This window comes from Haliaeetus leucocephalus, unplaced genomic scaffold (genome assembly GCF_000737465.1).
Source record: "Haliaeetus leucocephalus isolate CR32 unplaced genomic scaffold, Haliaeetus_leucocephalus-4.0 Scaffold1014, whole genome shotgun sequence".
NCBI lineage: Eukaryota > Metazoa > Chordata > Aves > Accipitriformes > Accipitridae > Haliaeetus > Haliaeetus leucocephalus.
The window spans coordinates 1,313,586-1,324,155 of record NW_010973450.1 but is presented as its reverse complement, the minus strand read 5'-3'; the positions used below and the strand labels follow the sequence as shown (position 1 = coordinate 1,324,155).

Genomic DNA, 10,570 nt, shown 5'->3' with positions numbered 1-10,570 from the left:
TGACTTATTGAAAGAACTAAATTTCATTAAAAACTATCCCAAGACACAAACACAGAACTACTGCAGCAAAAGCATGCACAGTTGAATCACGGTCACCCTGCACAACCTCCCTGGATTTTACACGCACACAAGCATGAAAATCGCCTTCTCCTTTTAAGTTAGATTTCTTGACTGACAGACATACATCACAAGGTTTGTTTTCCGAGTCAGCCTGAAAAATCTTAGGGTCTTCACTTGTTAAACACACCTAAAGGTGTAGACAAACTACCTAGACAGTTTGTTGGCCAAAAAATTATTCTGGAGGAGCTCCAGCTTTACCCTAAACAGACATGGCGAATGCCTGAGTAAATACCCCTGTATTTCTATCCTCAACCCTACAATGATGTCTCTCCCCACTCTGCACCCTAAAGCCACATCAATCAAGACAAGTTTGTCCCAGGTATCCATACACAACCATCACGAACTCCAGCCGCAGCCACATTTTCCACAGCCTGAAGCCACATGCTCAGCTACCAAATTCCACACCAGAGACCCCTGAAGTTTATTCTTTCCTGGTGCAAATAGCACATGTTATGTCATTTAACAGGAGAACATTAAAAAAAAAAAACCAACAAAACAACAACAACAAAACAACAAACAAACAAACAAAAAACCCCAACCACACAAAAAACCCCAACAAACAAACCAGAAAGCAAAGCACCAAGGAGGGACTGACTTTATGCATTTCCTAGAGGAATGTTAAACACAGGACCTCCAATCAGGAGGGTCACCTGTGTATGGCATGCTGAACCAGGTGAACCAGGGAAGGGGAAAGAGGTCACTGCACAGCACTGCACATGTGCAAGATGCTGTTCTCTTTGTGGAGCAGTAGTATGTCACAAGGACATGAGATCCAACAGATGCACTTCCATTCTCCCAGTTTTCTTTCAGTCTTCTCCAAATGCTCCTAACATACTATAATCAACAGCTTTCTCTCCTTACTCCACTTGTTCCCTGGAATGTTGAAGGATATATTGTTCCTTTTTATTCCCGCACACCAGGCGCCACAAACCTGGACAGCAGGCTCAAGAGTAAAGATGGCACAACATTAAGAAGCATTGCACTTCGGTTTGCATGCACACAGAAGTATATACGCACATGTATGTACTTACAAAAATAACATAAATATTCCAGTGTTCGAGTAACTGGTCTTTTGAACACAAGTTACAGATCCCTATGTCACCACAAGCATACACGCCTGACTACCAAGCAAGAACTAATTAGATGCCTTTCTATTAAAGTACCTTTCAATCAACAACCTGAAAGCTTTAAAGCACTCATTAGGGAGTACAATGTCACTTCTTTCTGGATGCAGTGGAAGACTTTTCTAAAAATATGCTGATGCCGGAAATACCTATGAACATATCCAGGAGATTTCAATGCTTCCTGTTAATACAGCAACTGCAAATTTCCAGTGAGGTCAATGCAGCAACCACTGTATTCCTGTTCAAAAAAACTGTAGCTGTGTTTCGTGATCATTTTTTTGTCATATATGGGTGCATACATACAAAGTACACATATAAATTCATCACATAAGCAAATGGCTCAACCTTCTATTCTTAATCAACGGCAACACTTCCAAAGAGAAAGAGGCCCAAATATGGAGACTATTTTTGGCATACTCTGAAAAATTCAATTCTTATTTCTGAGGTGTCCAAAATGTTTTAGCTGAAAGATCCTAAAAATCACATTTGTGCTATTATGCAAACAAAAACTTAATATAAGCTAAGAACATAACCAGAAAGAATGGAAGAGGGCCAACACTACAGCTACTGATGTTCTTATTGTCACACTGGACTGCTTTTTTCCAGCAACTCCGTTATGACTGATTCAACCATAGAGATCAGGAGGAAAGGATGAAAGAATGACAGGTTAACTCTGTGGTTACTTACAAGAAATTCCTCCAAAATAAGGAGGTGCTGCAGGGGGAAAAATCCCCAGAAATATTTCCTTGAGAAATACAGTTAAGTGGCTGCACCATACACCAAATTGAACATGAGCCCTTTGATACGGGGAGAGAAATGAGAGCTAATGCAGAGATCAGGCCTGAAGATCCTTGACAGTAAATCCAGGTAGTTTTTGTTTTGATACCACACAGAAGAGGCAGCCATGGAAAGGTGACAGTGTGAGTGGCTCGGGAAAGCAACTTGTGGCAGCTTTTTAAATGAATGAGAAAAGTCACAACCGTGCTTGTCCCAAACCAGAGAAAGAGATTACCAGAAAAATGAAACACAAGATGACCAAAGCTTGGAAAGTGTTTCAGGTTAGAGAGACAGCAATTGAGAGAACATGCAAAATCTTGATGCAGCACTATGAATACATTGAATCTTCTGGGCATGAAATGGAGGACTTGATGCTAAAACACCCATTTAATATTAAATACTTCAGTAATTATTAGCATTACAGCTATGGGACATCTGTTTCCAGTGCTAGATCTCAAGAATATTTTTTAAGGATCACAGCAGCACTGACAGTAGTAATGAAAAGTGAACATGCATCATATTCTCCAGGCTGGATGGTAAGGACCTGAAAAAACAGACATTCAAGTTCAAAGTCCACCAGTCAGGTCAAACTCTGCAAAAGGTTGTCCGGGGGGGGGGGGGGGGAGGTCTCCACCCATGGAGATATTAAAAACAGGACTGGACACAGTCCTGGACAACTTGCTCCAATTGACCCTCCTTGAGCAGGGGGGCTGGACAAGATGATCTCAAGAGGTCTCTTCCAACCTAATTGATGCTGTGATTCTTTCCATGCACAATAATACACATTGCCATTATCCATTACCAACTGAATGCTGCATTTGTTGGGAAGTAAATACATTTAATATAGCACACAAGTTAGTATCACTGCCTATGACCGCTGGAAATTCTTCAAAAATATTGAAAGATACTTTTGGAATATATTTTGGAAATACTGGTTATTCTCCCTAAATTAAACTTTTAAATTAACAGATGAAGGTTGGAAGGAACAGAGATAGTGCATAAGGTAGCTCTTTACCTAATCATCTGCTTAGCTACTGCTAGCTGTCTAATCTGTAACAGGAATCTAAAGAGGAAGAGGGTTCAAGAGAGGAATTTGAAAGGAACTGGATTTACATAGCACTCTATTTCAGACTTTAAATGCTATCTAAAAAGCTCAATCTTATTTTCACATGTGTGCGTACACTGCAGGAAGATAGAAACACCCTTTTTTTTATTATCATAAAGGATTTGACAACTCCATACATGAAGGTTTCACTACCCCCCTCAGATAGAAAGTCTGGTCAGAACTGCATCAGCTGTCAAGCCTATACGGCCAAAGAAACATCCTGCAGAAAGAGTAGATTCATTCTGCTGTCTTTCCCCTCCATTTCCTAGCATAGTCACTGCTAACAAATAGCATAAACCTACCATTCTCCTCCTTTCCTAACCCATGTTGAAACCCAATACTTTGATATTTCCCAGCTGACTTCCTGTTACAATTCCACACTCACTTTTTAATACACATTGACAGCATGTAATTTTTCCAGAGAGTTATAAACACAGACACTATGAGATTCAGATTCCCATATTTTGTTTTCACAGTGCACTACCTTTTCCCATATACTCCCCACTTCCAACTCCGTAAATTGAATAAAAACACTGAACAAGTCTGCTGTGGTAGAAATCGTAAAGAACAATTTGGTTTATGTAACTGTAAGCATGGCAAGGAATGGTTCTCTTACTGAGATGATCTTTATACTATTTTGGTCTCACAACAAATTAGTGGTTTTGAAATTATTATTATTATTACTGAATAGCATTCCTTCCAAAATACCTCAGCTGTTGAACATTTAACTGCTAGTTTGCCTAGAAGGCAGAAAAAAATCCAATTTGACTTCATTTTAAACAAACTTTTTTGTAACAATAACGAAATTGACTACATTTAAAGTATCTGATTTCTTGAAAAACTGAAAGTAAATCTTTTCAAAACCACATTGTCTTGCCTTCTTCGTAATTACTGAATCAAAGAGGGATTTGTATTTCAATACATTAAACTGCAAAAGGTCATCAACATCTGCAAGACAGCTCTTCTAAAGAGACAATCTAAATAGCCTTAAAAGATCTTGCTGAGGCTTAATAACTCATTTATATAGGATATATACAGCCAGTGGCCCCAACTGTCAAATATTCTAGGTGATCAGGCATGTAATAATCTTTCTTATGCCACATACAGAGATGAGGATCTACAACATTCTGTAAGTTACATAAACAAAAACCAAAAAATCCCCAACCCCTTTGTTTTAGGGATATCCCTCTAGAAGCCACAGAAACGATCAAAGGATAAAATTAACCAGAGAAACACAGAATTTTGAGTTTCTTTAGTCTCAAAATCATGCATACAATGAAAGCCTGTGGAAATATCAACTAGTATCATTAATTTGCCAGCTTATTAGCAGGGAAGCTAGCAAGACTACAATACTGATTAGAACAGCTGAATTCTATTTTGTTTAATGATGCTACTAAGAAAAAGCCACTGCAGATGCTTCCTAGACTGTATTAAGGATAGCAGAATACCACCATCTGAACACTCAGCTTTTTTAAAATGGTTTCCATTAAACATACACAGTCAAATCAACTTAGAGATGGCTTGCAGCAATTTAGAACAATTCAACAGAAACCTGTTTGCAACTAACTGCAGCTTTTCTTTAGTATAATTCACCTTTTTAGTGAATTCAAACACTTTTTTCTTTTATGAATCAGCTGTGTCTTTGCCAAATACAGGACCCTAAAATGAACTTTCTCAATTGCACTGCTTTTTATGTAAAACAAAGATCAATAATTGATCAGGACTTCCATGTCGTTCTTATGAAATGAAAAACAAAGTTTAGCAAAAAAAACAAAGTTTAGCAAAAAAAACAAAAAAAACCCCCAAACAGGACTAAATCCTGTTTAAGGTTTGGTCCACACCACTCCAATTTATTGAAAGGAACTACAAAGCACAGATTTCACTCCCGAGTTTACATCCTGTTAGGATTTAAACCTGTGTTTTCAGGCTTTCTGACACTATCTCATTCAGAACAGCCAAATGCAGTAACATACATTAGCGTAAACTGTAACTCTGCTAAGGACCTGCATCAGTATGGCTGCCAACACCTGTGCAGGCAAGGCCTAAGCAGCCATCTTGAGTGACTGTGGGACATACAAAGTCAGGGCCTTAAATTCAATGTGCAAACAAGAGAGGCATGCTTGATTATTTTTTTTTTTTGTCCAGCACAGTTTCAAGGAAAAAAAAAAGTATTTTAAAGCATAAAACTATGAAATATTAATTCCTTTGCATTTCAAAGTTGTATTTAATTTCATCATAAACTAGACCAATTTTTTTTTCTTGGTAATTTCAAATCACATACTCTAACCAGTCTGTTATGTGGCCACATGAGCCTACAAACACTTGCGCTAGAAAAAGGGAGGTGTCAGGTAACCAGGAAAACTGATTCTGGCAGGAGCATCAGTCTATACCTACTAAAATTGACTGAGAAAACATGATTTATGCTTTCTTTAAGCTGTTGGAGTTACCTTACATAAAACTTATACAAAAGCTAAATTGAAACCTCCAGACTTGGATTAGTAACATCTGAATACTTGCAAACTTGTCAATAAAAAAAAAAAAACATTCAGAGACACCTTATATTTTGGAAGGGAAAAGAAGATGACAAACTTCAGCCAAAAACTCCGGTAGCAAGTGAAAAGACTTGCTTCAACGCATTCTTACACACTCTGTCTTTGTCTGGCTATACAATGATCAAATACTCACAATGGACAGCTGACTCCATGTTGATCTCAGGGGCTTATAGTGAAAAACAATCTTTTCATCCAATTTCTGCTCTCGGGGCTCAGACTCTTCATCAGAATCTATGTCCAGAGCTTTTTCTTTATAGTTCTGATATAATACAGCATTTTCTATAAAACAACAACAGTATGTCATTAATTGCTAGAAAGTTAGCTTAGTTGCTTTCATAAAAATTGTAAGTAACATTTAAATAATGAAAGAAACCAAAATGTCAATGTGCTGTTCACAAACTCCAACAGACAAAGATAGTATCTTATTTAGGATGGACAATGGTGCAGTACAGTAACAATGGATCACTGTACCACTACCAAAAAGATCCACACTGACTGAATTAAAGAACAGATGTGTCCTTTGTCAAGAAAAAACAGAAAACAATTTTTTCTTCCTTGGTTTGCTGTACAATGTTTCATAATTAGCCAGCAATTTAAAAATGGAACAAGCGTGTCAGTAGTGCAGAGTCACTAATCTGGAGGTCTAGCTATTTTAATCTACAAGACCATTGTAAATCCACTACCCATGCCAACTTGTATTCTGTCAGCTTTAAATACCACCTTCACACTTCACTAAGAGAAGGAAATGATCCAAATTTCAGAAATTTGAGATCAGAACTATTCTTAATAGAAACTTCAAAGCTTGCTTGAATAAGCATGAGGCCTATGACAAAATACACTCATTATGTGTTACAGTACTGCCAGTATTAATTCAGTAATATCAATGGCAAAGAAACACAGGTGTGGAGCACAGCCTTTCCATTTCCCAACCTCCTTGACCACACACCCTTTTCAAAAGCAGACAGAAAGGACAGAGAAATTCAAGACCAGAATAACCTACAGACAGATTAAGCTGTTAAGAAAGCAAGCTCTAAAAGGTACTTTAGAGATGGGCCAGGCTTTAGACAATATCCAATCTCCCCCTACAAGAGAAAGAGGAAAGAAGTGAAAGGTCTGGCTGCTCCATGCACAGCTGCAACTCCTGTAGTCCTACTCCAGGCTGGGTGGATCTGTTTCACCTGCCCAGACCATACAGACCTGGCTGAGTGTTATACAGGGTCTGGCCTTTTGCATCCGTTCTTTGGAATGTGTCTACATAGTTTTAAGACAGGAAATGGAGTACAGCAACTGAATTGAGAGAGGCATTACAGAGAAAGTTATTAGTTGGGATCAGTCCAAAATAGAAGGGAGCCATTGGAAGAGAATCTGGAAAACGTCATCAGAAGATAGTGTGAGAAAAGATGAAAGTAAGAGTAAGATAGGGGGTGATGCAAATAGAACAACGTGGAAAGTTTTGAAAATAGAAACAAGAGGAAAAGGAAGGTAACGCAGCAGCTGAGATGACCTTAAGGAGGCATTAAGCAGAGAAAAGCCAAGAGAGTAGCAGTTACTATAATGAAACTTCCATGGACTCATAGCCAGGAAAGAATTTTTTTCTTGTTGAAATATTGGGAAAAGCAGCAAACTTGGCGAAGCCCAGAATTAATGAGTAACATAAAAAAGCAGATACATGGATAGTGTTTTTCTGACACTTAAACTTGAAGCCTAGATAGCAAGATTACAAGGTCAAAGAATTTACCCCAGCACCCTTGCCTGATGAGTAAAAGAGAAACAGCTGCATGAACCATAAACTAGAATAACAATTCAGGTGTTTGCTGCAAGTGATGACCCCAAACCCATAAGCTGATCCACAAAAGCTATGTCTTGCACCTGGAAAGAGTCACAGCTGGAAGAACAAGCCTCATTATGTAATTCTACAGAACTGTTAGGGCTGAGATAGACATATCAATCAGTTCATCTTTTAGGAGGGACAGGAGTTTAAGTAAAAAGAAGCCTGTCAAACAAAACCCCACTTTTAGCCTGCCATTCCATATTCTTTAAAATATTCCTTAAAGTATGCCTAGTGACAAAATTATGGTTCCGTATTTTAGTCAGTTTACTGAAAAACAAGGTACTTAGTCTTCAACTACGTAAGAAAGTAGTGTGCAAAATGATCCTGAAGTTCCCTTCTCTTGTGATCAAGCATATTATCAAGTCTGTACAAAAAAGGGCTTACCTTCTCCATCAAACGTCCCTTGTCCTTTCAGCATTTTCTTCTGATTTTTAACAGGAAAGAGATAGATACACATTAAAAGAATGCAAAATACCCAACAGTAACAACTACTTCTGTTTTATTTGATACTTAGGCATCAAATTAACAGGCCCTAATCTATCAACTTCTGATGTTGGAAAAGTATTCATGAAAACAATTGTTTTGTCACAGAAGGTGAAAAGCTACTCTAGTTTTCCTTCTTTCACGCATTGTTTATGCATATTTGTCCCAAATGCTTCATTTTTCCTGTGTTTCAAAAGCATAGTACACTAGCTTTGCAAGAGTTCAGTGACCCTGCAACTCATTTCACTGTCACTAGGCTTTTCTAAGAGAATATAAAGTACATGACTGAGCGGCTGTCTTTTTCCACACGCTCTGCAGAGAACCACCACATCAATTATTCTGTAAACTAACGTTTTGAGGCCAAAACAAACCTCCGAAATAAAACAGCTGTTTTGGTGCAACAAGTCCTATGGTCTAAGAAGTCTATTTAAAAAAATGCTACTAGCAAAAAGAGTTTTGTGTGTAAAGACAGGACAATGTCATGTCCTCCTATTTTAAACATAACTTACTGTTAAAAGTCTACCACCAACACCAAACCAAACCAAACTACCTCCCTACTCAGTAGTAGTTCACAGTGTGATCAATTACTATGCCACCACTTCTAGCATTTTCACAAAAGCTTCCATAACCATAATTTTTAATTTGGCTGAAAACTGTCATAAAGCTGGTAATTATTTTAATAGCTACAGCATTAGCCCTTAGCCTGGAGTACTTTATTACACAATTCCAAACACTCTGCAAAAATCTACCAGTGTATTTTTTTAAAGTAACAAGTTATATTTAAAAAGTAGGAAATACAAGATTAGAATATGATATCTTCAGGTAGCATTATTTTCAGTAAGTCTGTAAAATTTAATTTTAATGCGTTAACATGCAACATAAATCTACTACTCCTAAGGAATTACAATCGAGAATTAAAACCAGGCATTCTGCTTTTACTTGCAGGCATTAAAATTAAGCTACAAAAAGATACATGAGATGGTCTCTATCAATTCAAAAATCACACTATGATTTGTAAAAATACTTGAAAAGTAATGTCTTGGAGGAGTAAGGGAGAAAGTTCATTTTTCTGTCAGTCTGTCTACTGTAGCCCGCAGACTGTATTAAGTCAACGTCTCTCTTTTTCCTGTTTACTACTTTCTGGGAAACAAGTTTTAAAACATCAATTTGATTGTGCAAGAAAACCTCGATGTGCTGGGGAATCCAGCAGGAAACGCAAGCATCAGGCTGCCATCAACACATTCTTGCGCTGCCCAGATTTCAACAGAACAGCGTCCCTGAAGCCTCCACCGCTTTACTTTGAAAACACCACTTGCAAGTGATCTGTGAGACTCAACAATAGCTACGAGAAGTTCTGCGCTAACAAAAAGCAAACTGGAAAATCCCCCGGCGTTTACGGAAAACAGAGGTTACAAATCACGCTCCCGTACAGCCTACCCCATTCGAACCAACGATCAGCACAACTTACCTTTATCCTCCCCAGGCTCGAAAACTTCTCTTTATCTTCAACAACCGCTTTAAGCGCGGGCTGGGACATTCTGTTTTTTTTCTTGAAATTGCAAGAGCCGTCCAAGTCCACGCCGCTCACGACCGCTCTGCGGTAGGACGTCGACCTCAGGCCTCGCCTCAGGGTCCCCGGGCTGTCCAGGTCGCCCTCGGCCTCCTCCTCGGCGTCGGCGACCAGCGGCACGCTGAGGCTCTCCACCATGCTGCGCACCTTCAGCACCCTCTTGCTCGTCGCCGCGTGCTGGCTGCTGGCTTTGCTCGTCGCCTTTATTTCGGAAGCCAGACTCTTGGGAATGAGCTGCTGCGTGCCCACTTTGAGAGCGGCGGGGCTGTTGGTGCTCAGGACCACGGGCTGCTGCTCCACGGGCTGCTCCCGAGGGGACGCCGGCCGCTGCGGCCTCACGCCTTGCTCCGGGGACGCGGCCCGGGGACCCTCGGGGGGCCCCAGCGGCACTTTGTCTGGCATTTTGGGAAGCCGGCTGCATGGCAGGGGCAGCGCCGCCGCGCTGTTGTTGTCCGAGGAAGGCGCGTTTCCAGCAGGCGAGAGCCGAGGGCTGCCTCTGGGAGCGACCTGCTCCTGCTGCGGCGTAAGCGCCGACTGACTGGAAATCCGCAGGGGGTGACCCAGCTGGCCTCCTGCTGAGGTAATGCTGCCGTTGGCAGTGAAGCCGACAGAACTGTTCGAAACCAGAGCGAGCGCCGGGGAGGACCGCTCGGGGGAGACCGCCTCACAGGCTGGAGGCCGTACCTTCCCGTGGGACACCGACCCCATGCTGGAACCGAAAAACGAGGGGCCCCTCCGGAGCGCTCCGCTGGCCGGGCAGGTGCTGACGGTGCCGGCGGGCTGAGTCACGGTGAAGGTGCACCTGTCCTCCACGGGGAAGTCGGTGAAGAGCACGCCGTTGGGGCTCTGGTACGACTGGGGCCGGGGCTTGCTCCAGGCGCGGGGCTGCGGCCGGGGGGTCGACCTCCTCCTCCAGCGCGGCGCCGCCCTGTCGCTGCAGAGATCCGCCTCGCCCTCCCCATCCATCGCCCGCTCCCGGGGGCCGCCGCGAAACCTCAGGGCGGCGGC

The 10,570-nt window shown here is 41.1% G+C and overlaps 1 protein-coding gene across 1 annotated transcript in view; it reads right to left on the bottom strand.

Annotated features, from left to right (window-relative positions):
• The window catches only part of ARHGEF26 (Rho guanine nucleotide exchange factor (GEF) 26), a 55,012-nt gene extending 44,484 nt beyond the window's left edge, over positions 1–10,528 (bottom strand). The window contains exons 1-3 of the mRNA XM_010584997.1: positions 9,461–10,528; positions 7,894–7,933; positions 5,812–5,957 (exon numbers count right to left, since the gene is read on the bottom strand). Of these exons, the coding sequence (XP_010583299.1) occupies positions 5,812–5,957; positions 7,894–7,933; positions 9,461–10,528 (1,254 nt within the window). The remainder of the gene's footprint in view (positions 1–5,811; positions 5,958–7,893; positions 7,934–9,460) is intronic.
• Positions 10,529–10,570: the final 42 nt, after the last annotated feature.